Genomic DNA, 27,404 nt, shown 5'->3' with positions numbered 1-27,404 from the left:
GGAATCAAGCTAAGCTTGTCAAGATTGAACTCTGATTATGACAATATGTTGGGGTTTTCTCTACATTAGCTTTATTCCCACTGGAGAATTTTGAGTCCGCATGCTCAAGAATGTTAGTTCAATCTCCAAAAAGTACCATATTTGCTGAATGCCGGAAGGGTAGCTGTACTGTATTCATCTGTTATGAAACACACACACAGTGGCACCTTAAAAAACTAGCAGATTTATTGTGGCATGTGTTACATGAAGCTGTTATCCTCAAGCCTTTGGGTCTCACTGTTTACAGCTCCCTGACACACACACACACACGTGTGTGTGTGTGTGTGTGTGTGTGTATCTATCTGTCTATAACACTTCATGCATTCAAGGAAATTTCATCTAGCCCACAAAAGTTGACTCCACTATGTGTCTTTTACCCTGGCAGTCCTTTAGAGACTGTTTCTTATATTTACTTTGAAATCTCAAAAATGGATTCAATCTCCATCAGAGTTAGCTGCAGAGTCTAGATTTTCATCTAACAAAAATGAAAACACTGTTAAAATTATGTGGAGATTAGGGAGGAGCTGAAATTGCTCAGAAGACGACATTCTTCTGAGAAAATTGCTTACCTGCTTGAAAAAGAAAAGCCACGCTATACAAAATATTCCTTTGAAAATTCCACACCATTTTTTGTGTGGTGGTTGCTATTCACCTCCCCTCCAATACCACAGAGCGATGCTTAGTCTTGGCCCTTTCGGATGATGCAAAATAGTGGACAGGGTAACAATGCATTTCCTGTAAAGAAAGAATGACAACCTACATAAAAAGGGGGGGGGACCTATGCCACTGCTGCTGGGAGAACTTCCCCTCTCCCTGCGGAAATTCAGTTTGATTCCCACCCCCACTCATTTCTGGAGTATTTCATGAGACCATTTCAGCAAGGCTGTGGCAATATCTACAACAGCAAGAAATCAATGTGCATGTTAGGCTTTAACAAATTTAGTGGGCAATAAACTTACATTGTGAGGTGGCCTGTTTTGCTAGTGCTTGGTGCATCAGTACCAGCAATGCAAGCATGAATGGGATTGACAGTGATTTGAAATGAGCTGGTGGATGTCTAAGTTGCATAGTACTGCCATCCTGCCATATCCAACTGTAATATTATAGCCATGAATGAAAGAATATAGTGAGCAACTGAAATAATGGGTGTTCCTAAGTTTTAATCAGAGTAGACCCACTAAAATGAGCAGACATGAAGAAGTTAGCTCCATTAATTTCAGTGGGCTCCTGAGTAAAACTTAGCTTAATACCTCCCAATATTTAATGCTGTATTTTTAAATTGCTGTAGCCTACCCCGGGATCTTATGGTGAGGGACAGGTAAGAAATCAAATACCGGTAAATAATAATAAATAGGTCACCAAACTGATCGAGACTATTAAGAAATATCTTCTATAAATTGAATAGCAATAGAAAGCAAGAAATCCTCGATTGCAAAAATATTTTCAGGGGGGAAAGAAAAGTAACGGGGGGGGGGGGGACTACAATGGAAAGTGCAAGATGACAGCCACCTGAGGGCAGAGGCACCAGCTTCTCCAGAGGACCAGGGGGGGGCTGATGCGTCATGACACAACATCCTCTGAATATTGATGGGGCCTGGATCCCTAAAAAATATGGGGGGATGAAACTGCCTCAGCCCCTAGCAGCCAGCACCTATGCTTGAGTGCAAACATGGTATAACCCTCTGCAGATTTTGTGCAAAACCAATCAATATGTGTTTCAACTGGAAGCAAGCTATGGGTTGTATTCGGAGCTGATCCACCGAAATCAATGAACGTAAGTTAGTCAGGTCCATTAACTGTTCTGAGTAGGACTAGCGTTGAATACCACCCTGTGTACCTGCATCCGTGAAAACTCTTTGCTACACAGTACTCAGGTGATCTGTCCTGATTCTAAAGTTGCATCCTCCCCGCTGATGAAAGCCCTGCTGCTGCTGCTGCTGTTCCCCAGCCTCCTGCCAGGAGAGCACAAAAGAATGATAAGGAGAAGTAAGAGACAGCATAGAGCAGCTGTAGCACATCCATGCTAGAGTAAATCTAAAGGGACAAAGGCTTCTCTTTTGATGTTGGAATCCATAAACATCCCTAAGCTGGTTAAAAAAAGAAGAAGATGGATGTGTGCAGCTGCTCCTGTTTGAACTATCCTCTTTTTTCCCTTCTTTTTTAAAGGACAAAGACTTGGGAGCTTGGGGGGGGGGAGGTTTGCTTTTAGGTTGTGCACAGCGTGAGCCAACATGAGCAAATAACAATGTGCAATTTCATAGTAGCAACACAGTCCCTGCCCAGAGGAACGGTAAACATGCACACTTTTAAGGAGTGGAGAATCTTTCTTCCTTTATATGATGTTACAGTCTTACTTCCTAGCATTTCATTGGAGCTATAAGGGGGGAATTCTTTGCATGATGTGAATTACCGCTAGAGTTTTGTTTGTTTCTTAAGTCTTAATTTTAAGAACACATTTTAGCTTTCTAAAAATGTAGTTCAACCACAGTGTGGCATTTATTGCTCTTCTGGCAGTGTAGCTGCCTGTGCTTGGTTCATATTGTGCCATTATCTAAATGTCTAGGGTAGGAAATACTGGGAAAACACAGACAATATTTTATTATTACTTGGCAAGCTCATCCATTATATTGTCCTACCAAGCACCAAGAAAGGAAATCCTACACCAGTTCAGAAATCTGGAAAACAGGGACCCTGTTCAGAAGTAATGCTCATGCAGGGCTGTCGACTCCTAGGGGCCGAGGCAGTTTTGGGCCCCTGAATATATTTTTTGAGGCGGCTGGGCCCTGAGCTTCCCTTCCAGTCCCTTCCATCACAGCAAGTGAGCAGCTGAGAGCAACTTCTAGGCAGCAGCCCCAAGCAAGGGAAGGTGTGCAGTCTCCCATCTATTTATTTATTTAGCGGCAACCCTCTTAAAAGCGGCCGTGCACAAGTATAGCATGTGTAATACAATATTCCTGTATTGGAATAAGATGGGGAATGACGGTAACGTTCCATTCAACATATGGCAGGAAGCTACAGGTGATGGATTTTTTTGTTGGGGTTATGTGCAGCGAGGCAAATTTCTGCTATGCTGGCACAATTAATACTCAAAGCATTGCAATTACGAGGATGCTAATGCCATCACTATAGGCTGCTAGGAACAAAACACTTATAATAGTTGGGTACAATTCATAAATCCTCCTAATCTTTGCTAAGAGCAGAGCTACTGAAATAAATGGACCTACGTTAAGTCATGTTGGTTGATTCCAATGGGACCACTGTGAGTAGGATTATCGTTGGAGCCAGCCTTATATCTCCCGTGTTGCCGGCCACTGTGGGGCTTGGATTCCCAAATGTTTTTTTCTTCTGGTGTTGTTTTCAATCTGCTTGTTTTTCATCCATAGCAAATGCTTCTTGTTTGCCACTTGTGGTGGGAGAAAGACTTGCCACTAGGAATGCATGGGCATTGCCGGTGTAATAAATGCAGTGCTAGAAGTAAAAAGGTAAAGGACCCCTGGCAGTTAAGTCCAATCACAAACAACTCTGGGGTTGTGGCGCTCATCTTGCTTTACAGGCCGAGGGAGCCATTGTTTGTCCGCTCTGCAGACAGTTTTTCCGGGTCATGTGGCCAGCATGACTAAGCCGCTTCTGGCGCAACGGAACACTGAAACCAGAGCAGCGCATGGAAATGCCGTTTACCTTCCTGCCAGAGCAGTACCAATTTATCTACTTGCACTTTTTGGGGAGCTTTCGAACTTCTAGGTTAGCAGGAGCTGGGACAGAGCAACAGGAGCTCACCCCGTTGCAGGGATTCGAACCGCTGACCTCCTGATCGGGAAGCCCAAGAGGCTCAGTGGTTTAGACCACAGCGCCACCCATGTCCCATGTTAGAAGTAGATTTAAAGTAAAGGCTTTCAATATATTATGAGATTTCACCTTTGTTAAAAGCACTTTTTCCATAAGCAGGCTAAATTCTCTGAAAACACCAGGCTGGAAAATTAAGCAGACCCCCTTAAACTCCAGTGGAAATTCTGGAGTGGATCTGAAGTGCTTGTAATGGACTGAAACATTAAGTCCTGGGAAGCCTCGCCGGACATTGTTTCCAGTTTGTTATCTGTGCTTTGGTTGAGCGCCCTTCCCCGAAACAGACGTGAGCAGCTGCTAAAGGTAATAATACCCTGAGCTCATGAACAGCGACAAGATAGAGAATGAGAGAGGAAACTGGAGAGCTTGAAATTTACTCCGATAGCCTGTTGTGAATTATTGACACACATTCTTTTGGATTGGTTCGCAGTGTTAATTGTCAAATGCACCTTCCTACCTCGGAGAGTGAGAGTGTGTGGTGTGCAGTGGCTCAATGTACAGTACATGATGAGATGCAGAGAGCATTGAGTGTGTGCTGTTGGAGTGAGTCTGCATTAACGATTAAGTCCCGGAGACATCAGACTTAGAAGCTATTGGGAGAGAAAGGAAGAAGCTGTTTGAGAGGGAAATATATTGATGTCGCTAGGTGCATCGTTTGAGCAGGGAAGCCATGTTGAGCATCATTAAGCAGCTCAAGGCAATTAAGTACAAAGCAGTGAATGCTACCGCCAAAACCCTCATTATGTACGGCAGTGCCTAGTCTAGTTCTACAAGGGAACTGCAAGTATTTTGGAAGGGGAAGTAGAAGGGGAATATCCTACACACACTCACCCAACAAACTGTTGGGGTCCAAAGGAGATGTGCAATTGTCACCACAGAGCAAAATGCTTCAGAGGATCAATCCATTCTTAAGAGGTGATGCAAGGACAATGATTTTCTGGATTCCTGTCTGTGCCCTTTTCCTGATGACTTTGCTCACACAGTGATTCAGTATCTGGTTCTCTCCAGATTTTGTGGACTACAACTCCCATCAGCCACAGCCAGCAAGGCTAGTGGGTTGGGATGATGGGAACTGCAATTCAACAATACCTGGGAAGGCGCCACATTGACTACCCCTGTGATAACTAAATATGGTTCTTGATTGTTGGCTGTGGAGCTCAGTCAGAGAACTATGCCTGTCTCCAAATGCCTGGTGCACTAGCTGTGATGATATCTGGAGCCAAAGTTTACTAAAACACCTTAGTGCAAATGTGTTGTAAGTGGCTGTAGCGAGAGGCTTGTGTTCAGTGTGGCTTGGAAGGAGGGGTCAGATTGGCTGAGCAATTTGCCTCTTCAAGCAGGCAATCTGTGATCCTAGGCAGTGTTTCTCAAACTTGGGTCCCCAGCTGTTGTTGGACTCCCATCATCCCTGACTACTAGCCTTTCTAGCTGGGGATGATGGGAGTTGTAGTCCAACAACAGCTGGGGACCCAAGTTTGAGAAACACTTCGGCAGGATATGGTTCTATCTTCAAAAGCCCTCTGCCTAAGATGCAGAATAAGACAGCACCCTTATTTCAGATACAGAAGATTGTTGGGTTGGCAGTTGAATCTGATTTTGACACTGGTTGTGGGCCATTCCCTTTCTGAGAGTAACATGCTGGCTTAGGGGGCAGAGGAAGGCTATCTTCCCACACTGCCCCTCCCTGTCCCACAAGCTCTGCCGCCTGAAGCAACCCCCTGACTCTGCCTTATGAGAGAGCCGGCCCTTGATCTTTGGACTCTCATCCTGATTAAGCACAGCATTGGAGGGATGCACAATCGGAGGTAGCAGGTTACTTTAGGTTTATGTCTACGCCCATTGTTTTCCTTCTTGCCTTTTGTAGTGGGTTACCTGAGCTGTCCCTGTGAGGTAGGTTCTGCTGAAACTTGGCATTTGGTTTCCTTGTGTTTCCTTCCTTTGCTGCTGAGTTTTCTTTGTTGGAGAAATGCACTGCATAGCAGCCACACCTGCCGTGCCCTAGCTTAGTTTAAGGCATCTAGGAGAGCCTCAATTGAAGCTGTGGCACTTACTGGAACGGCAAGCAGGTCACATCCAGGAGAACAGAGTCAAGCGAAGGTAGGCTGTGCCAGATCACAACAAGCAGAGCTCTATCTGTCCAGATCCTATGTAGGTCACTTTGGCTTAAACTCACCCACTGAGAACTGATCTCTCAGTAGCATAGAGAGGCCTTACCAGTGTCAGCTGGTCTGGACCTGCTGTCAACTGCACCCCTTCTGAGGACCTTTCTGTTTCTTAAAGGTCCATTGCCTAATTCTCTAGCTTTTGGCCCAGACAGTGTGGGAGCAATGAGGATTGCATTGGGTTGGGTGTCCTCTGGGTTTGAAGACTCAAGTGTAAAGTAGGGTTGCCACATTTCAAAAAGTGAAAACCCTGATGCAAAAGTTGTTGAGCTTTAAATCTCCCCCCAAAATGAAGTTTTTGAGCTATTTTTAAGGAAATTCGCCAAAATATCAACACTTCCAACATGGGTTCCAATACGTCCAGGAAATCCCGAACGTATGGCAGCCCTAGGTAAACTCTGTCCTCTGACCTAGAATCCTGGAATGGGGGCAAGGGGGTTATGGGTGATGCCTCCCTGCTTCTGAGTATTTCTCTGAGCCAAAAGGGGGCATTGAGGCCAGAGGCTATGACAAGAGCTGCTTTGAGAGTCAATCCAGTTGTTATAAGGAAGGGTTGCTGAGTGAGACCCCCAGTGGTGGTGACCGAGTGCTCAAGTGGAGATAGAAAAGTTAGACAGATAGAGTTTTGCTGCAAGCAGGGAAGGCCAAGAAAATAAAGACAGAATTTTAGCACACATTTTCTAGATTTCTTGAACCTGCCCTCACATACTAAAATCAAATAAATAAAAATTAAAAACCCAGTAAGAGTCAGTGTGATGTAGCTTAACGTATCAGACTGGAACTCCTGGCCTGCAATCTCCAATTGGCCATGAAATTATCTCAGTGACCATAGGCCAGTCGCCACTTCTCAGGCTACTCTACCTCACAGGTTTGGAGGAAAGGTGGGATATTTATGGAATGAAAAATAGAAGATCTGCTGGGTGGGGGCAATTCAGTGTTTTTGCCTTCAGAGTCACATGTACACAACTTGCTGATAGTCCCCACTTTAAAATACATTTAATTATAAATGTGCTTGTAATACACAATTTGTGGCATTCATTTGTGGCATTCATTTTTTTCTGATCACAGAAAAAAAAGTACATTGGTACCTTGGGTTACAGACGCTTCAGGTTATATACGCTTCAGGTTACAGACTCCACTAACCCAGAAATAGTACCTCGGGTTAAGAACTTTGCTTCAGGATGAGAACAGAAATCATGCTCCGGTGACGTGGCGGCAGTGGGAGGCCCCATTAGCTAAAGTGGTACCTCAGGTTAAGAACAGTTTCAGGTTAAGAACGGACCTCCAGAACAAATTAAGTTCTTAACCCGAGGTACCACTGTATTCTATAAGGTAGTTATGTCCTGGGAGATGGCAGACCTAATTACTGGGGAATAATCAGTATTCAAAGGAATGTTGTTGTGTTTTTTTAAAACAACAACAACAATGGAATCGAGGGGCCCTTTCTAAGTCCTGTTTTTGGAGCTCTTTGGAAAATTAATTAAACTGCCCTTTAATGCAAGGAGTTTGGCTTCTGAAACAATGTTTAAAGGCTGAAGGCACTGCTCTTTGCTGGACCCATTTTGCAACGTGGATGTAGCAATTTTCGTTCCATGGAAGTAGCTCTGATGATTTAATTGAAAAAATTAGATATTAGAGCTGCATTTGGGTATTTAATAGTTAATTTAAGGAAAAAAGGCTTTACAGTTTTATCAAAGCTATACTTCTTATTAGTTGGGCTTTTAAAAAAAGAGATTTTTAAAGAATCTTGCCTAAACCAATTTATAGCTACTAATTGGTTTTGAAACCTGACCCATGAGGGATATGCAGGGAATGAAAAATACATTTCATGTTTAATCCTTAATCTTCTGCCCTAATGACATCCCATAACTTTGATTTCTACCTTAAAAGAATTATGCATAAGAAAAAAGTAATCTCATGAGCTTCTGACTGTAATATTTATAGGAGCCTGATGAAGAACATAATCTTGGTATTGGTATTTGAAATAACATTCCACATTCTACAGTGGAATTGTAATTTTTACAGCAGATTAGTAATGCTAGACCAATTGGTGCTTAGTATGATTTTGCAATAATTTATATAGCTGTCAAAAGAGCATAGGAAGAAGCTGCTTAAATTCTGAGTCAGACGACTGCTCCACCACCCAGCTCAGCATTATTTACAAACTTTGCAGTGACTGGCAGTGGTCCTCCAAGATTTCCAGTGGAAATCTTCCCCACTTCTGCTTGGAGTCGCTGCGGATTCAACCAAGAACCTCTTGCATGCAAAGGCCATGTTCTACCACTAAATCATAGAATCGAGGGGTTGGAAGGGATCCAAGGGTCATCTAGTCCAACCCCCTGCAATACAGGGATCTCAGCATGACATTCAGCCACTTTTGAAACTCCAAAAATGGAGGACGACAGAAGACGCAGATTTGCATAAAACGTGTGTGCTGATTTATATGTACAAATGCAAACTTGGAAATAAGTGCAGTACAGTGGTACCTTGGGTTACAAACGCTTCAGGTTACAGAGGCTTCAGGTTACAGACTCCGCTAACCCAGAAATATTACCTCTGGTAAAGAACTTTGCTTCTGGATGAGAACAGAAATCGTGCGGCGGTAGCAGCGGGAGGCCCCATTAGCTAAAGTGGTACCTCAGGTTAAGAACAGTTTCAGGTTAAGAACAGTTTCAGGTTAAGAAAGGACCTCCAGAACAAATTAAGTTCCTAACCCGAGGTACCACTGTAGTTTAAACAGAAATACAACATTCCATTGTAGTGAGGAAATCTCACCGGCTGACAACTCAGTCTGCTGTCCAGGGTCTAGCTGTTGATGGACAACTTCAAGGCCTTGATAGTTGGGCTGATTCTGACTTGCCCGGGCCCTCGCCTCAAGAAATTTCATCTTCTTGTATGAAGAAAGCATAAAGACTGGGGGGTGGGGGTGGGCACAGCTATTTGGCCAAAGAGACTGAGAGGCAGAATTTTGCGCATTGATTCAAATGAGCAGTGGGGAAATCTTAGTGGCAGGCCTGAGTTTATTCAGTTTCTAAAGCTAGTATTTTATTGAAGCCTCCTATATCATATTATACAGGAACTTGCCATGTGCCATATTTTGCAATCAATCATTAATTGAAGTTTGGTCCACTTGCAATACATAGTGCTTTCCTTGTAAGCACCAGGAGATCTCCAGCTACTCCCTACTGCAACCTCTCATGCCCCCACCCAAGTCTCCTGAAGTGGCTTTTGAGGGGAAATAGTCAACAATGAAGGTCGGCTTGTCTTCATTGGCAGACACAGGCGTCTTTGAGATCCTGGCTTGAAATGCTACACCATGGGGCACCCTGAGCTGGTTCAACAAAACTGTTAATTCACAGCAGCAAATCAACCCTTTATCAGACTGTATGAAGGCCCACAACGTTCATCACCGGCCTCCGGTTTTGTAAGCAATTCATTAACTTGCTTTTCTCTCCACCTCCCTTCCTTAGATAAGATCCCGACTCCAACATGGGGAAACAGAACAGCAAGTTGCGCCCCGAAGTCATGCAGGATTTGCTAGAAAGCACAGATTTTACAGAACACGAAATCCAGGAATGGTACAAAGGCTTTCTGAGAGACTGTCCAAGCGGACATTTGTCCATGGAGGAGTTTAAGAAAATCTATGGGAATTTTTTCCCTTACGGGGACGCTTCTAAATTTGCCGAACACGTCTTCCGCACGTTTGATGCGAACGGCGACGGAACGATAGACTTCAGAGAATTTATCATTGCCTTGAGCGTAACATCCCGAGGGAAACTGGAGCAGAAGCTGAAATGGGCATTCAGCATGTATGACCTGGATGGAAACGGCTACATCAGCAAGGCGGAGATGTTGGAAATAGTTCAGGTAGGTGTTAGTTCCAAGATGTTTGTTCTTTCCTTCAAAAAGAAAAAGAAAGAAAGAAAGCCGTTTAATGAACAGTGATTGAGCAATAAAGCCTTCAGTATGCTTGGTCTTCCATAGGTTTTTGTTGTCGTTTAGTTGTGTCCGACTCTTCGTGACCCCATGGACCAGAGCACGCCAGACACTTCTGTCCTCCACTGCCTCCCGCAGTTTGGTCAAACTCATGCTGGTAGCTTCGAGAACACCATTCAACCATCTCATCCTCTGTCGTCCCCTTCTCCTTGTGCCCTCCATCTTTCCCAACATCAGGGTCTTTTCCAGGGAGTCTTCTCTTCTCATGAGGTGGCCAAAGTATTGGAGCCTCAGCTTCACGATCTGTCCTTCCAGTGAGCACTCAGGGCTGATTTCCTTAAGAATGGATAGGTTTGATCTTCTTGCAGTCCATGGGACTCTCAAGAGTCTCCTCCAGCACCATAATTCAAAAGCATCAATTCTTTGGCGATCAGCCTTCTTTATGGTCCAGCTCTCACTTCCATACATCACTACTGGGAAAACCATAGCTTTAACTATACGGACCTTTGTTGGCAAGGTGATGTCTCTACTTTTTAAGATGCTGTCTAGATTTGTCATTGCTCATCTTTAACAACTGCAGGGCTGGAGAACCCGTGGCCCGCCAGAGAGTGTTGAGCTCCCAACTCCCTTCAATTGTAGCCAGTATGGCCATTGTTTAGGGATGATGGGATCTGAAGTCCAACAGTCTGGATGACCACAGGTTTCCCCATACCTGAAAAGTAAAACACCCAGACCTGCCTAGATCTTTGGATATGCACCTCCCTGGAGTTGTACCTGTCACTGCAAATAAGACTCTTGGAATAAGCTGTGTCTTACCTAACAGCTTCCTTCCTCTGGTTCAACACATCAAGCTAATAAATTGTAAGGCTCTTTGTCAGCTAGAATTCCTATCTCTGTGACCGCAGGACAGTTCTCTTGTCTGCTTCATGAATAGGGATGGACAAATCTGTCCATTTTGGTTTCTTTCCACTTTTCATTTTCTCAATCTTAAATTCAGCTCTCCCCATTTCCACATTAGTTTTCTAATTTTTAATTTGAAAGACCATGTGAAAATTTTTTATGCATTGTGTGTGTGTGTGTGTGTGTTTCTCCTTCGTGCTCAATCATTGCAAGCAATTTCCTCTAATATAATTTTCACTAATAAAGGAATATTTGTGTGCACTTCAAGTAATTTCCCCTCCCCCCAATCCTTAGTTGTTGATGGAATATTAATTGCACATCTGTAGAAATTATTTTCTTGTGTTTAGAAAGTGTATATTTTTGTATTTTATCTTTATCTTTTTTATCATGCTCCTTTATTTTTGACTGCTTTGATGGCCTCAGGCTGTGGAGCAGCTTATCAATTTGAAAAACAAAACAAAATACACTTTATCTGATTCAGAGAAAGCTGTGTTAACCTTAGTTAGAAAAATACGTTGTCGTTCTTGTTTCCAAATGGGAGTTTAATCAGAAAAAACTATAGCAGAAATCAGCCATAAAACTCTTGGTACCCTTTCAAAGTGTGAGAGCCAATGGACGGCTGTTTATACTGGTGTGTTCCTGGGTGTGCCTGGAACCCTGAGCTGTATGTAGAAGGGGAGGAGGAATCTACTCTGCTCAGATTCCAAAGTGGATTCACCCGATCTCATCCAGGTGCACCATGACCCAGGTTGCATCAGTGGTCCATTTTGGAATCCACAGGATGCTGAACTAGATGGGTGTTAGTCGGATCCAGCAGGGATCTTCCTAACATTCTTATGGAGCTGATTCTATCCAGTATCCTGAACCCCATTCAGAGTGAAGACTGCTGAGCAGCTCATCTGCTGTAGATAGCAAGCCTCTCCAGCTTCTTCTCATGCACACAACGGAGTTTGTCTTGAGTTTCATTACTTTTGACAGTCTGTGCCATGCTGGGTTTAAATTTAAAGGTAATGGCAGGAGCTAGAGGAGCACTGGAGCAGAGCATCTGCTCCTGCCCAGCAGGTAGCACTCACCAATCTTTCACCTGCTCCACATTACTCTAAACTCTCTGGAGCAAGTTTGCCTATTTGGGTAAGTTTGTATAGCAGTCATAGGTTGCAGGGTCACGATTTATGAAATATGCATATCTGTGTGTGTGCCAATTTAGAAAAGAGTGCTATAATTTAAATAGAAATGCAATACCTCTTGCCATGGTGGGGAAGACTGGACAGAAGAGCCCTTCAAATAAAGGATGCCTTCAGATAGAAAAGTGGAATGCTTGGCCACCCTGATAAGTCGCAACGGGAAGAAATAGAAATCAACATCCTCTGGATAAAACATAGTGACTGCCTTGGAATCTTTTTTCCCCCTGTATCTCTGCTGCATTTTGCTTTTGAAACTGTTTTTGTGGGTTTCGGGCCGTAATAAAGAATATATGTGTGCAATGGGAAGAAACTTAAAACAGCTCAGGACCGCAGGACCTCAGGGACTTCCTCTCTCCGTATAAACACACTGGGACTCTGTGTTCATCATCTGAGGCCCTTTTGGTGAGCCTCCTTTATTAAGTTGTGGGTGGACATAGCAGTCGACACAGAGATTTCTCCAAGTGGTTCTTTATAGTAAGCTGGAACTGAGCTGAACTGAACAGCTCAGCCAGCCTGCTTTTATAGGCTTTCCCGCCTAAATTAATTTACGTGGACCTGAGTGAAAACTATATACACAATACCCCTGGTGGCCAGGGTGAGAACTTCAATACATAACATCATTTAAATGCATTTGTAGGATGCGGTGTTATTTTTGTTGTTTTGTTCCTGTTTTAACTCTTTATTTGTGCTTTTATCTCGTGTTTTTATCTTGTGAGCTGGCCTGAGATCTTTTGATGAAGGGCAGTGTATAAATCCAATAGATCGACCAACAGATAGATACGTGCTCCTGAAGAGGCACGGTTGACCACATTTTACAGTAGATTTAAAGGATAGTACAGCGGACTTAAGGGACGCGGGTGGCGCTGTGGGTTAAAGCCCCAGCGCCTAGGACTTGCTGATCAAAAGGTCGACGGTTCAAATCCCCGCGGCGGGGTGCGCTCCCGTCGCTCGGTCCCAGCGCCTGCCAACCTAGCAGTTCGAAAGCACCCTTGGGTGCAATTAGATAAATAGGGGCCGCTTAATAGCGGGAAGGTAAACGGCGTTCCGTGTGCTGCGCTGGCTCACCAGATGCAGCTTGTCACGCTGGCCAGGTGACCCGGAAGTGTCTGCGGACAGCGCTGGCTCCCGGCCTATAGAGTGAGATGAGCGCACAACCCTAGAGTCTGGCAAGACTGGCCCGTACGGGCAGGGGTACCTTTACCTTTACAGCGGACTTAAGGGGCAATCCTATGCATAAGAAGCTGGCATAAAACAAGCCATTGTAAGTTAAGCCAGTTTAAAGTTACACCAGTCCCAAACACCGCTTAGGGGTGTCTCTACTGCTGCTGCTGTGCCTAAGCGTGGCAGAAGGGAAACAAGCCTTTAAAATAGTGTTCTATGACCCTTTGGGGGAAACTTACATTGGCCTTGACTCAGCCAGCTGAGCCCTAGCTGAGCTGGGATGAGCAAGGTACACAGAGGTATTTTTGGCTGAGCCAGGGTTGGAGACTTAACACCAGCTGAGGTAGGATTCAGCCCATTGTATCAGAGATCAGTTGCATCCAGAGTTGCTCATCCTGCTGGACCTTCCTTGTTCCTTAATGGAAAAGAACAGAACTGCTCATGGGTTGGAGAGCTCTGTGTAGTCATCAGAGCCTCTGGAACATGTAAGGGATAGCAGTTGTTCAAGCTGGTACAATTTTAACATGCTTAGGAGTCTTCATCAAAACGATTTAAAAAAAAAAAGATTAAAAAAACACACACAAATCAGATAAGGTTTTATTTGTTTTATGGTTGCATATTTTGTAAGCTGCCTTGAAAATGTTAATTTAATGGCAGGATAGAACAAATCCTTAAATATATAAATGCTCTTCCCTCCAACAAGTAATGATAATTTTAATTGCAGAATATGCCCGTTGCTTCTGCACCTGGCTTCTGGTAATTAATGCCAATATTTCATTTGCTCATCCCACATTATTTTTCATAACTTTGGGGTGACTGAAGGAAAACTGTTGTTACAATGCCAGCTGCTGATGGAGGCAAGAGAGAAATACTTGACTATATTAACCAAGCATTAATATTCCATTAAACTGATAAATGCCTTTCTACGCACATATTGGTCCTCTCTGTTTAAAGTATAACAGGGCTGGAAGGTGTACTGGATCGGTAAGCAGAAGTAAAAGAGCTAGAAATCTGGGGTAGTTGTGAGATTGGTGGGAATTAAGGCTTGCAATCCTATGTACGTTTATTTGGTAGTAAGCCCCATTGAACTCAATAGGACCTGCTTCTGAGTAAACATGCATTGCATTGCCCTGCCCTTGTTCCCCAGTGCTGCACCAAAAGTCCCTGATTAACATTGTCTTCTGTCATGTCACTTAACTTGCTGTTCTACATCTCGCAGAAAATATGATTTAATAAGGTAGACTGGAGCAGTGATGAAGACAATATTTTATTGAGGCAAAGCTATTTTGGATTAAATTTTGCATAAATGAGAACTTCAGGCTAATTTGGAGAATCTTGCTTGAACAAAACTTTAGAGTTTCCATTCAGCCAGTTCCAAGTAGCAGCTTTCTGGACTTATTGAAATTCTCAAGAGGTCTTCAAAGGCAGCCCTTACCCCACAATACAATGCAGTACTCTAATCGGAATGTAATCGGAGCATAGAAAACCGTGGCTAGGCTGTTGTGCCAGTTTGAAAATATGTTATTGAAAAGGAGAATGAAATTTATTTTAAATGAATAACTAGGGGCAGATATTTCCCACGATAAAAGGCTTTTAAAAATTCTGTTTCAAGTGAAGTCACTTATTGCACCAGAGTTTGAATTCTGCAGCCAGTTCAAATGAAACAAACATGTGCATATTTATTTATAAACGCATGGCTTTCTGCACTGTATTCAAATGATCTGCAGTATAAAATGCAAAACAAACAAACAATCAAACCAAACAAATAATTGGAGGGTTTTTGTAAACAGCATCATTAGAAAACTAAGAAAGAAAGGTTTTATTCCATCATCTTGGGTACCAAGGAAACCTTGTTCACTTGGGTTATAATGAAAGAGGTAAGATGGTCACAGTTAAACTTGATTTTATTAATGCCTTGCTTCACTCCTAAAATTTCACCAAGGCTGGTTCTGTTGGCCTGTAAGTAAAGATGGAGGAGACATTTGATTCTGTTCACATTTAAAGGCAAGCCTGTTTAATTCACGCTTTCCAAAACAAATATGTGAACTGAAAAACAGCCACCCTTGCTGCCCTGGGAGCAAAGTAATGATGAATAAATAAATGGGAAAGGAACAGGCAATTGGGATCCAGCGTAAAGGAATTGGGGCACGGACCCCCACATCCTAGAGTAGTCTCTGGTATTACAACAGTGATCATCACTACCTTGTGTCCCACTTCGTAGGCAATCTACAAGATGGTTTCTTCGGTTATGAAGATGCCAGAAGACGAATCGACACCCGAGAAAAGAACAGAGAAAATCTTCCGGCAGATGGACACCAACCGGGACGGTAAATATCCTTTGTATGCTCTCTCTTTAGCTTGCTGGCCTCTGCTTGTTCTGGTCTCTCAAACACCTGTCAAACAGCTGGAGTGACTGAATAAACAGAAGGAAGTCCATGCTAATGAGGCCCCTGATATGTATGTAGCAACTGGGCTCTCAAGGATCTGTGCAGTGCTGTTTACACTATTATGAGAAAGCCGTAGAAGGTCAAACTATGCTTTTTTGGATAGCTTTTGCAGACTAGCAGTTTGGCCCATAATTTCTGGAAGCAATCACAGCTGAATAAAAGCCTGCAGGAAGCACAGGTCACAAATCAGGGCTCTGATGGCACAACAGGAGGCTGTCTTGGAGTTATTGTGCTAGAAACCTCCTTCCTCGTCCTTCGAACCCTGGATCTGCTCCCAGGTCAGGTGCTAGGAAACCACTCTAAATGTTTTTTCCTTCTTCCTCCAATGCATCCCAAGCCACCTGTCACTCAGAGCTGAACCACATTTTACTAAACTCTGGGACAGTGACTGGTGCCCACATGTTTATCTTACAATGCTGGTGATGTTGAGATCTGAAGTCAGAAATATATTAAAAGTCTATGAAAGGTGTTGGTGTCCTGGGGGGGGGGAGGGAGGGAGGGAGGGAGGGAGAAAGAAAAGAAAGAAAGAAAGACAGACAGAAAGACAGAAAGACAGAAAGACAGGTCCTGGTGTAAGAGTTTTTATAATGCCTTGGCTGACTCAAAATATTATTTTTCTCCTATATTGTAGATAATTCCTAATGCAGCAGATCAGTTTCAGAAAGGCTTTTGGAACTGAGTTAAAGGTGATAGTGCTCATTGGTTTAGTGGTGGGATAAACCTTTGCGTTCAACAACAGGCTCACAAGCCACTATTAGGTTTGCTGAGTTGCAGCCTGTGAGAATTGCCCAATCACAACTGTTTCAACAAAAAAGAAACAGTGCATTTTGTGAACGAGAAGCTTTCGTATGCATGGGAGTCATCCCTGGTGCATTTACCTATGGCAGCGTCTTCAGTCTTTTCCAAAATGTGCAGGAATGAATGTTGTGTGTGGCTCTTAAGATGCTTTGTCCACTATAGAATTCCAAAACAGCATCTCTATTTATTTTCTAGGAAAACTTTCTCTGGAAGAGTTTATTCGAGGAGCCAAGAGTGACCCATCCATCGTCCGTCTCCTTCAGTGTGACCCCAGCAGCGCTGGGCAGTTCTAAAACAGTTGCTTGGATTATTTCATGTCTCTGGGTTTTTTTTTGGGTTTCTTTTCTCTCTCTCTCTCTCTCTCTCTCTCTTTTTTGCCAAAACAACATTCATGGTGGCATTGCCTCTGTCTGGCCAACTATGCCTTCTTTTGTGGCACCTTTCGCTTTCGTTGTGGCAGATCAGGTAGAAGTTGTGCTAGGAAAACACTCTCCCAAATGCATCCTGGGATACAGAGAGAGCTGCCCGCACAACAATGTCAGTTTTCAAATGGTTGTCACAATCTGCGCGGCCTGGTCTTCAATCAGTTTGCCTGGGAGCAAATCCCACTGGGTTTGAACAGGACTTCCTTCCAAGCATGCTTAGGATTGAAGCCTTAAGTTTTGATTTGTCTGTCAATTCCAAGCTAAAAAAAATAAATGCGGAAGGGACGAGAGCCCTTTGCCAGAAGTATGTAGGGTTCTGAGGCATACATGGAGTAGTGTGCAAGAAACGTCTACCGTGTTCCCTTCAGTGCTGGGGAATGCTGAAGAACATTCTCTGGCATTGCAGCAAATGAGGAAGCCTCTTTCAGATCTCCATGTGTGCACCAGTGACACTAGTAGCAGGGTTTGGATCACAGTCAGACCAAGTAATTTAACATTCCCGGTGGCATTTAGCTAAGTTTTAATCAGAATGGACCCACTGAAATTCATAGAATTGTAGAGTTGGAAGAGACCCCGAGGGTCATCTAGTCCAACCCCTTGCAACACAGGAATCACAACTAAAGCATCCCTCAGAGATGCCCCTCAAACTTCTGCTTAAAAACCTCCAGTGAAGGGAGAGTCCACCACCTTCCGAAGGGGTCCACACCAACATCAAATAGCTCTTGCCGTCTGAAAGGTCTTCCTAATATTTAGTCAGAATCTCCTTTCTTGTCATTTGAATTGATTGGTTCGGGTCTTGCCCCCTGGACCAAGAGAGAACAAGCTTCCAACTTCCATGTGATCCCCTTCAGATATTTGAAGATGGCTATCGTATCGCCTCCTTTTCCCCAGGCTTAACCATTCTTCACAAGGCTTGGTTTCCAGACCCTTGATCATCTTGGTCACCTAACATGACTAATGTCCATTCCTTTCAATGGGTCTACCCCGAGTAAAGCGTAGTTGAATGCCACCGTCTGTCTCCATGTTATGCTAGAGGTAGGCTGCTGCAACAAACCTCTGTAAGGTCCCTGCTTATCTCTAATAAAATTACCTGTGGTCACTGCTTAGAGGTAAGCATGAAGGTTTCTAGAGTTAAACACAGCCCTTAGTTCCTAGTACAGCAGCCAAATGAGTTCTGTGCACAAATCCTAAGTAATGTGTGCCTGGCAGGTGTGAAATTTGCTGTTCCAATCATTCAGCCTCAATAAACACAATCAGGGGGACCATTTGATACATTGGGTGTAGATTTAACCCATGGACAATTCCTTTTAGCGGCCAAGGTGTGAGTTAGAGGAGAAGGCGGGGGGGGGGGAGCCATAGGCACCAGTGCTAACATGACACACACAAAGGACAGCGCACCTTGCCTATCGGTGATGCCTTCACAGCGCTGGGAAGCTCTGAATGCTTCTGTAAGATGAAGGTGCGGTGGGTGGGGGAGAGAGAAGAAAGCTTGTTCAGCTGCCTTCTCTGGGTGATGCGACTGCATTTCTTCTTAAAAGGAGGACATGCGTTTGGAGAGAGGGCAGAAGAAAATAGCATGCGGCAGTTGTGATGCTGGTCATTGGTTACCATTTGGGATCAGGGAAGGCAACTTGTGTATGTGGGAAACTTGAATTGAGGAAATCCAACCCTCGGGGGAAAGTGAATGTTTTGGTGGGCTGATGATAAAGAAGAAGCACCTACAACTCAAAGGCCACTTGCAGGGAAGAGAGCAACAAGGAAATGGCAGGATTTGGTGGTTGGGTGACAGAGAAATCTTTGAGAAGGTGTCCTTTTCCTCTTCCTTCTTTTAGACAGAAGAAAGTTGGCGAGAGTCGGGTGGATCTATGGTATGCCAGCAAAGATGTGTTTCCTAAACACATGCCTTCCAACTTTTGGGAAGGCAGGATGCAGTATCAGAGGGAGAATAGCTTAACTCTCCTTGCACTTGCCAATTCTCCCCTACAAACGCCCCTCCAAGGTCGTAGAAATCATAGCGTCAGAAGGCACCTTGGAGGTCATATTGTCCAACTCCCTGCTTCTGCAAAGCAGAATGCAGCTCATCATCTCTGCCAGATGTTCACCCAGCCTCTGCATCAATACCTCTAGCAAAGAAGAGCTTGTTGCTTACTGAGGCAGGCTGTTCCGCTGTTCCATTTCCCCCTGCCTTCTTCTGGTCTTGGAACCAGATTGGCGGAAGAACAGTGGGATCAATAGAGGGCAGCATTTGCCGAGGAGAATCAGCAGGGTTAAACCCCTTCCCACCTGCACACCACTTCCCTCCTGCAAATGCCCTGCCCCTGCATCAAAGATAAACTCAGTATTGGGAACCTGGTATTTGATTTGTAACGTGGTCCTGAAGAAGCAGCAGGAAAACCCCCCACAAAATTGCATGTGGAAGAAAAGCAGTGGAGGAGTCACTTCAGCTCGAGCTCTCAAAATCACAGCACAATTTGAGCAGCTGACACGGAGGGAAGCATGTTGATTTGGGTGCGGTTTGGTTTCACCATTGCAGAGGGGAGAAAACTCACCAACCAGGTGTCTCTTTCTCCCTGGGTGTCCACATTGTAAAGTGGTCTTGTGAAATGGCTAGGTTTGTTTTGGCTTCTGGTTTTCACGTGATCTCGCCATGTGGTTGCACTTTCACAACGCCATCTGAATCACACCTCAGAAGTGGCTGTGTGAATCAGCCTCAAAACTTATCTATATCCTGGGTTGGTTGTTTTTTTTAGGCAGGGCACACCTGGGACCATGGGAAACGCTAGCATCCCGTATTGTTCAGATATTAAATTGTAGGATTCATGCATCAGTACACCACCATGGTCTGTACTGAAACATGGAAATGGTACCATTTGTGATATATTTATATATACTTAAATATATATTAAAATATTTTTTTAAAATATAAAAAACTATAGGAGAAAGATGTTGAATTTTTATCTCTCTTTTTGCTTTCTTTTGCCTGAAGGCAATTGATTGTTTTGTTTTTCCTCCTCTTCTTTAGACCTCAGCTAATTAGATGGGGAAAAGCAGAATCAAAAGAATAAGCACAATTTAAGCTCACAAACAAGAATATGGAAACCCCCCAGTTGCTCTGGAAAAGGGTTGGAGGAACCTGTGCCCCCCCATTTTTTGGTTAGATTCCAACTCCTGTTCATCCCAGCCAGCATGGCCAATGGTCAGGGATGAGGGGAGTTGCCATTCATCAGCATCTACATTTCACCAGAATGAAGGTTGGCAGAAGGTAGATCAGGAACTGTCAGTTGATCTTGGGGAGATTTGCAGGAGATTGGCAAGTGTTTCTTTTCTCCCAACGGTTTGTGTAATGATAGCAAAGGCCAGCATGACCATCTCCTGCAGCCCCACCTGAAATTAGGCTGTTTTGATGAATGAAGCTTGAAGAGAAGGCAGCTGTGAATCTCTCTGTGAGTGAAAGGGCTGTGAGATCAGTCCCTGGCCCTTAACTCTAAAGCATACAGAAGCCTAGCCAACTCTCCATTTTGTGCCAGTGGATGGACCTCCCAAGTTCCAGTAAAAATGAAATAGATCCATCAAGCCCCAAGCCCGGAGCCATCTGGCCAGCTGTTCTGATGCAGGGTAAGGGAATAGAGCTGCTTGTTTATGGGAACATCCACAGGGCTCTACGGGTGCTGCATGGGAGTGCTGGCATCTGCAGGGGCTGCATCTTTTGCTCTGGCACCTAGAGGGAAGAATGCCAGGGTGGGTTGCATCTCTAGGTGTGATGGGGGAGCTAGCAGAGTGCTGTCTGCAGGCTGATGGGGGTCTCATTTGAGAACTGTACGCACAATGGGGGTGTAAGCTGGCAATGGCTCCTCTCCCTTCAGACTCACAGTTGCTTAACTAGGAAAACCAGAACTCCAAACTCTGCACCACTTGGGTCACAGAGGCGCCATTTCACGTCACAGTGGAGGAGAGATTCCCAGCAGAAACGAAAGCAGTGAGTTTTAGGAACATTTGTTGCGGCCACAGGGTACCTTGTAAGAGAACCGCGGCTATGTTATTAACAAAAGCAAAGCGGGCATTGCCTACCTTCTTAAGTGAGGGATTCTTTTTTTGCTTCTGACTTGCAAACCTAATCCATGGGTCCATTTCATTGGTGTGATAACAAAGGCCAGTGAACTGGTCCAATATTGGTCTTCCTGAGGAATAGTCCAGTGTGATCTAAAACAGGGCACCTGCCTTTCATTTCGGCCCTCCGCATATGCCAATCTGGCAGACTTTTGAGATAGTTTGTCACTTATTGAGGCTATATATCTATAGAACTAGCCTTGTGCACTGAGAGGAGGAGGAGAAAGGGCTTCCTCGGATTTGTCAAAAGTGACCTTGTGGAGACAGAGCGCAGCTGAGCCTTAATGCTAAGCAAGGTTAGTTCTGCTGCTGCTAACATTACATTGTCTAACCTGGAGTATAAGCAGCAACTATTGTTGACTAAATGTTTAGTGAGACTGGCAGTGATCCTTTGTACCATGTGGGTAGCTGAACATATATTCACTCCCAAAGCAGCCAAATCCCCAAAGAGATGTCCCATTGCAATGTGTTCTTCTCTACCATCCAAGCTCTACTGGCTGTTTATTAGAGCCAAAACAAGGCTTCTCCCAACAATTCCTGTCTAGAAATAACTAACAAGGTGATAGTCAAGTCATACTAAACCAAGGCAACTGCTGTGCCCCTAACCTAAGGGGCCATGTCAAAATTACTCAACGGTATAGCTAGGGGACGTTCCCCAAATACCCATCACAGATACATCCGCATGATACAACCCTCTGCCTTGCTGGTTCCAAATTATTCTTTTGCCAGCAGCTTGTGGCCATGTGACTCCAGAATAGGGTTGCCACCTGTCCTGTATAATACAGGATCATGCTGTATTTGTGTAAAATGCTATGTCCTGTGTTGATTCAATACAAGACACAATTTGCCCTGTATTTCCGCTATTTCTGTTCTGTTGTGCTCTTTTGCTTTCACTCCTTTGGCCAAGTTAGGGATCTCCCTGACCCCTCTCTCCCTCTCCCTCTTTCTTGGCCACATTAGGGTTCTTCTCCACATGCGCCCCCCCCTACTGCAGGAAAGGCATGGATCCAAGTGGTTTTTCTTTGGTCCCGCCATTTTCCCTGGGAAAACCCGCTGTTTCCCCCTGAATCGAAACAAAGGTAAATTAGGTTTTCGACAAATTGACAATGCTTCCGATTCAGCAGTGAATGGCGGGTTTACCAGGGGAAAGCAGTGAGACAAAAAAGCAAAACTGCTTGGACCCCAGCCACTGCCCTGTGCCTAGAAATTGTGGCACGAACAGAAGTCTGAATGAGCCCTCAGACATGTCATGAAGCACAGTCCATGTCATGTCAGACATGTCATGAAGCAGTCCAGTAGCTGACTGGCTTGTAAAGTCATTTTAAGTGGCCACACACAAATTGACACTGGTATAATTCTAAATGAATACAGTGGTACCTCAGGTTAAGAACTTAATTCATTCTGAAAGTCCGTTCTTAACCTGAAACTGTTCTTAACCTGAGGTGCCACTTTAGCTAATGGGGCCTCCTGCCGCCGGCGCGCCGCCACCGCACAATTTCTGTTCTCATCCTGAAGCAAAGTTCTTAACCCGAGGTATATCTGGGTTAGCGGAGTCTGTAACCTGAAGCGTCTGTAACCTGAAGCGTGTGTAACCCAAGGTACCACTGTAGTTTGCATGGAGCAATAAGCAAAGCATTAGCGTATATATGTATAGATATCATTGCGGTTACGTGGTTTTTTTTGTAGCTGTTGCTGTAGTCGTTAGGACATTCTGTTTGAAATTCCCACTGCCTCGCATAGTTTGCATGCAGCAATGGTAACCTATTAGGCAACAGTTACTTGAATGGTACCACAGAGTTTGACTTGAGCATAGATGGCCATTCTTCATTTCATATAACGTAGGGCCAGAAACACACCTTTCATTATTTTTACGTCTTGAAAACTTGTGTGACTATTATGAAATAGTAGGAGTTTGGCCCATCCTGTTTGATAAAATATTGAAAGATGTTCCTGACTACAGGGGCCTGGGTTTAGGCATATTGCTTAGTATACAGAGAGTGATCGCCTCTGAACCTTCCGCCAGTGTCTTCCCATGTGTTTTGTCAATTCCACCAGAGTGGCAGTTGATTGATCCCACCACACACATGTTTGTACCGGGGATAACAAAACCGAGAGTCTCTCTTGTTAATTTCATAGTTCCAAATTAGACTAAAAGCCCATCTTGAAGTTGCATCCAACCTCCTAGCTAGGAAGCCACCTTGCAAACGATGTTTGTCACATGGCAAGTTCTTCTGCTGCCTGTTGGAAAACAGGCTTTTCACACACATTGTAATTCAATTAGATGAGGCAGCTGCTACAGCAGAGCTACAAAATTTGTGAAGGAGGTTTCTGATGGAGAGCCTATGGTCGTTTTTTTTCAAAATGCCACACATCCTCCTGCTATCATTCATCAGCAGGAACAAGGCAGTGTTGCTTCCCTGGCTTCCCAATGCAGAGGTCGCTGCTGCTAACTAAGGGGTGAGGCAGCAGGAATGTCCACGTGGGCAATGTGGCAGAGCCGATCTGTCACTCCTGAGGCTGTCCCTTGCCTCTCCCTCTTGGTTGCCGGCAGCGACTTCTGCATTGGGAAGCCAAGTAAGTAACTTGTTTGAAAATGTGCTGCGAGTGCCATCACAAAATGGCTGCTGTGGTGTGCGGCATAACACAAAATGGCTGCCACATCTAAAAGAGCGGGGAGGGGAGAGGAACACAAAATGGTGTGGGCATGTTTCTCCTCAATGAGAAAAAGCATTTACACCAGCTACCTACCTCCATGCTTGCTCACAGAGAGGAAGTTTTTTGCTCTGTTCTGAAGGAAGGGTGGGTGGGTGGGAATGAAATGTCATGTTGAAGGAAGCATATTCAGTGTGGGAGAAACCAAACCAGGGCAAAGAAGAATTGAGCAGGAAGAGCAAATAGTCTGCCACGCATTGTGGATTTTTGAGGGGATAATTACTGAGATCCTTCACAGCTGGCATAGGAGGTAATTGTGGGCACACTGGCACGAGGTTGGTAACCGTCGAATTGATCCAATTGCCTTTTGCGTTTGGAGCACACACTCTTTTCCAAAGGTGGCAAAATTAGCTCTCAAAGTCTAAATTACTTCCATCCTATGGTAATTCCCATAAATGCTTTAGGGTAGGATCTAGCCACATCTTCACTGATGGAATTTCCAAAACATGAAGCATAACCCTGTCACGAAGTGTTTTAAAGCCCCATCATCGCTGGAGCATGTGGAAAGGGCTCTGTTTGTACGGAGGCTTAAGACTTGACCTGAGGGGAGATTCAGTTCGGTTCTCATTTAAACACAGGCCTATGTAATTTGCACTTCCTGAAACGCACAAACTGATACACAGCCGTCCTTCAAGATTTGCACTCCTTTGAATTTTGCGATGCAGTTCCCCAGCCAAATACAAAAGATGCGTATATTAGGGGAAAGAGTGCATTAAAATGCATATATTAGTGAAAATGACATAGAGGAATGTGTATATTTGACTAAACTGCATACAGAAATGTGTGTATTAGGAGAAATTCGCATTAAAATGCTGGAAAATATTTCATGAGGACTCATTTGGGGGGTGGGAATTGTGAAATGTGGAAATGTGAAGAGCTGCACTTGAGACTGGGAAAGTGAGAAACTCTCTTAGTTTCTCTAAAATTAACAGATTTGTCTGTCCATCATCAAGAATCATACAATTATTAGTTTCAACCCTAGGCCATCAGTGCAGACTTGGAAGATACAAAGTAAAGCTAATAGACCTTTAGTTGAAATCACAAAAGGCTGTGGCCACAAGGCGTAGCTTCTAAAAGGCAAGCAGATGTCTTCTCAAAATGTTGCTTTTCGTCTAAGCAGCTGTGCTCACCCATTTTCTGCAACACTCAGAGATCCTTTTGTCTCAGAGCCTTGTTGCCCACTTTAGGGACATGACATGTGGTTCCTTCTCTGCTATGTTAAAACCAGAATAGAGTCGATTTTGATATTCATATGTGAAAACAGGCCAAAGGCGGAAGGCCAGAAGCAGCTGCACAGAACAGAAATTGGTGGAGTTGTTTTTTACACACGTCTTGCAGCCCAAGCCTATACACAATTACAGTGGTACTTCGGTTTTCGAACGTAATCCATTCTGGAAGGCTGTTTGAGTTCCGAAATGTTCGAAAACCAAAAACTCAGTACGGAAGCCTCAATATGGAAAACTCAATATGGAAGCTGCGTTTTATGTTCGACTTCCGAGGTACGTTCGAAAACCGAAACATTTATTTCTGGGCTTACAGTGTTCGAGTTCCAAAATGTTCCTCAACGGATGGAGACAGAACCTGCTTGTCACATGGCCAGATGTGGCCCCCCCAAAAAATAGTTGATTTAAAGTCATTGCTGTTTCTAGATGGAGGTTTTAGTGGGATCAGGACTCCTTTCTACGGGGGGCGGGGACTGTGGTCAATGGCAACAATTTGCAATAGCCCAATGATCAGTTTGCAAATTAAGTCCCCATATGGAAGCACCCTGCAAGTCATGCCTTCCTTGTAGCAATGAATGACACTTCCTCTTCCTGTTGCATGCCCCCCACAGCTACTTTTGAGGTGAGTGACCCTCTGGAATGCCATGGGATGTGGCATGGGGGGGCGGGACTATAGCAGGAAGGGAAAATGGATGCATACTGCTTGCATAAAAAGTGGTTTCTGCTAACATCGTGGGATCCAAACCAATCTCTTGCGTCTCCCCTAGTTCTCATGTGAAAATCCACAAACTATATGAAGATCCCAATTCCTGCTTTTTAAGAGTTCATGACCCCAGTACAGAAAGGCACATATACACCTTGCTAGATGAGGAAGTCTGTGTGTAATGGTGCAGCACTCACCTGCCTTGGTTCAACCCATCACCCAAGGTAGCAGTAGCACCTATCAGCACTTCCAGAGGGGGAAGCATCAGACTGCATTTGGTTCCATCTCTTGTCACACTGGTAGAAGAGCTGGAGAAAGCATTTTAGCAGCTACTGAGTTGTTTCCAAGACCAACAATGAGCCCTGTCTAACTTGAAAGCTTGCATACTCACTCTGACCTTGTTCCAATAAAAGAGATAGCTGCTGAGAATCCAGTGGGAATAAATTGTGGGTGCCTACTGACTTTCCTGTTGTGCCTCCTTGTTTCTTATGCAGCCTAAAGGCAAGCCATCAAATGAACATTTTGGAGCGCAGGCGGCTGTGTTATAGACACCTAGGCCTTGTGCAGACCCATGGTTAATTGACTAATAAATCATCCTAGCTGATGTGCCATCAGAGAGACAGTTGGCTCTTAATCATAGCTGTCTTTGCTTAGATAAATTGGCTGTGGTGGTGACAAAGGCTGAGGAGATGTAATGGTATTTCCCCTTCCTTCCTTCCTTCCTTCCTTCCTTCCTTCCTTCCTTCCTTCCTTCCTTCTTTCTGTGCCAGTCAGTGGCGTAGCGTGGGTTGTCAGCACTCGGGGCAAGGCAAGTAATTTGCGCCCCCTAACCCCTAACCTGCCGCCGCTGCCAGCTTCTTGCTGCTGCCTGGTCTGGTCTGGTGTGGTTCTCTCCTGCGCTCAGCGCTGCGCTGGGCGGCCGCTGCACTGTCCCTCCCCCAGATAGTCCCTCGCTCTCTCTCCGCACCGCACGCCTGGCACCCACCCCCTCCACAGTGGGCGGCGACCCGGCGGCTCGGATCGGATTCGCACAGCCAGCACTGCAGTGAGAGAGAGTGAGTGAGCCAGGTAGGGGCAGAGAGCTGCGAGTGCGAGCGCACCCCCCCCAGATGTTGCGCCCGGTGCGGCCGGCCCCCCCTGCACCCCCCACGCTACGCCACTGGTGCCAGTCCAGTGAGAACAAGCACTTTCAGGTCAAGTTTTTAGCAGTTTTGACACATGCATGCGTACACAGGCATGTCCACACACAGGCATGCTACGAAGACATTTAGCATTCTTTAAACAAGTATTAAATCTATAATACTGATGGTGAATAGACTTCCAGTTGTCTCTGTAGCATTTTATTAAAGCCTTTTGGAATTGCTGGTGCCGAGTTAGGTAGTAGGGATGTCGTTTTTTTGTGGGGTCATACGCTTCCTCCATTCTCATGTTTTATGGGCATGAACCACAAAATCACAGAGCTGCACCAGGTAGGCTCGGGAACAAACTCAGGATATAAGTCAGGCTGCTTCACGGGTTACCAGATTTCCATTTCAGTGATGACAGAAACATGCACTTAGACCCACGCTGGCCTCAACCCAGAGACACCTGATCGGGATTAAGTTTCACTGAAGGGAGCAAATTAGTCGTGACTTGGATCACCTGATCTGGATCGGGGCACAAGGGCAATGCAAATGGGGGACTGCATCTTACGCCTGAAATTTGAATGTGCATCTGCCATGCCTCAATTTGCATGTTGCAAATTAGCCATGCATCCATTTGCTC

General features: G+C 44.7%; 1 protein-coding gene and 1 long non-coding RNA gene across 6 annotated transcripts in view; one reads left to right on the top strand and one right to left on the bottom strand.

The window, feature by feature from the left end:
- NCALD (neurocalcin delta) overlaps positions 1–18,001 on the top strand; it is a 54,582-nt gene extending 36,581 nt beyond the window's left edge. For all 5 annotated transcript variants that reach the window (XM_083622790.1, XM_083622789.1, XM_083622793.1 and 2 more), the window contains exons 2-4: positions 9,515–9,911; positions 15,447–15,552; positions 16,666–18,001. In XM_083622790.1, coding sequence (XP_083478916.1) covers positions 9,534–9,911; positions 15,447–15,552; positions 16,666–16,763 — 582 coding nt within the window. In that variant the 5' untranslated portion in view covers positions 9,515–9,533 and the 3' untranslated portion in view covers positions 16,764–18,001. The remainder of the gene's footprint in view (positions 1–9,514; positions 9,912–15,446; positions 15,553–16,665) is intronic.
- A 5,582-nt stretch (positions 18,002–23,583) lies between these two features.
- On the bottom strand, positions 23,584–26,940 carry LOC310766535. Its single transcript, XR_014550220.1, has 2 exons — positions 26,801–26,940; positions 23,584–26,397 (listed from the first exon to the last, which is right to left on the bottom strand). It is a non-coding gene; the product is annotated as an uncharacterized lncRNA (long non-coding RNA).
- Between the last annotated feature and the right edge of the window lie 464 nt (positions 26,941–27,404).

Source organism: Podarcis filfolensis (genome assembly GCF_964270895.1).
Source record: "Podarcis filfolensis genome assembly, chromosome: 7".
Classification (NCBI taxonomy): Eukaryota; Metazoa; Chordata; class Lepidosauria; order Squamata; family Lacertidae; genus Podarcis; species Podarcis filfolensis.
The sequence above is the reverse complement of the archived record's forward strand: the minus strand, read 5'-3'. Positions and strand labels throughout refer to the sequence as shown.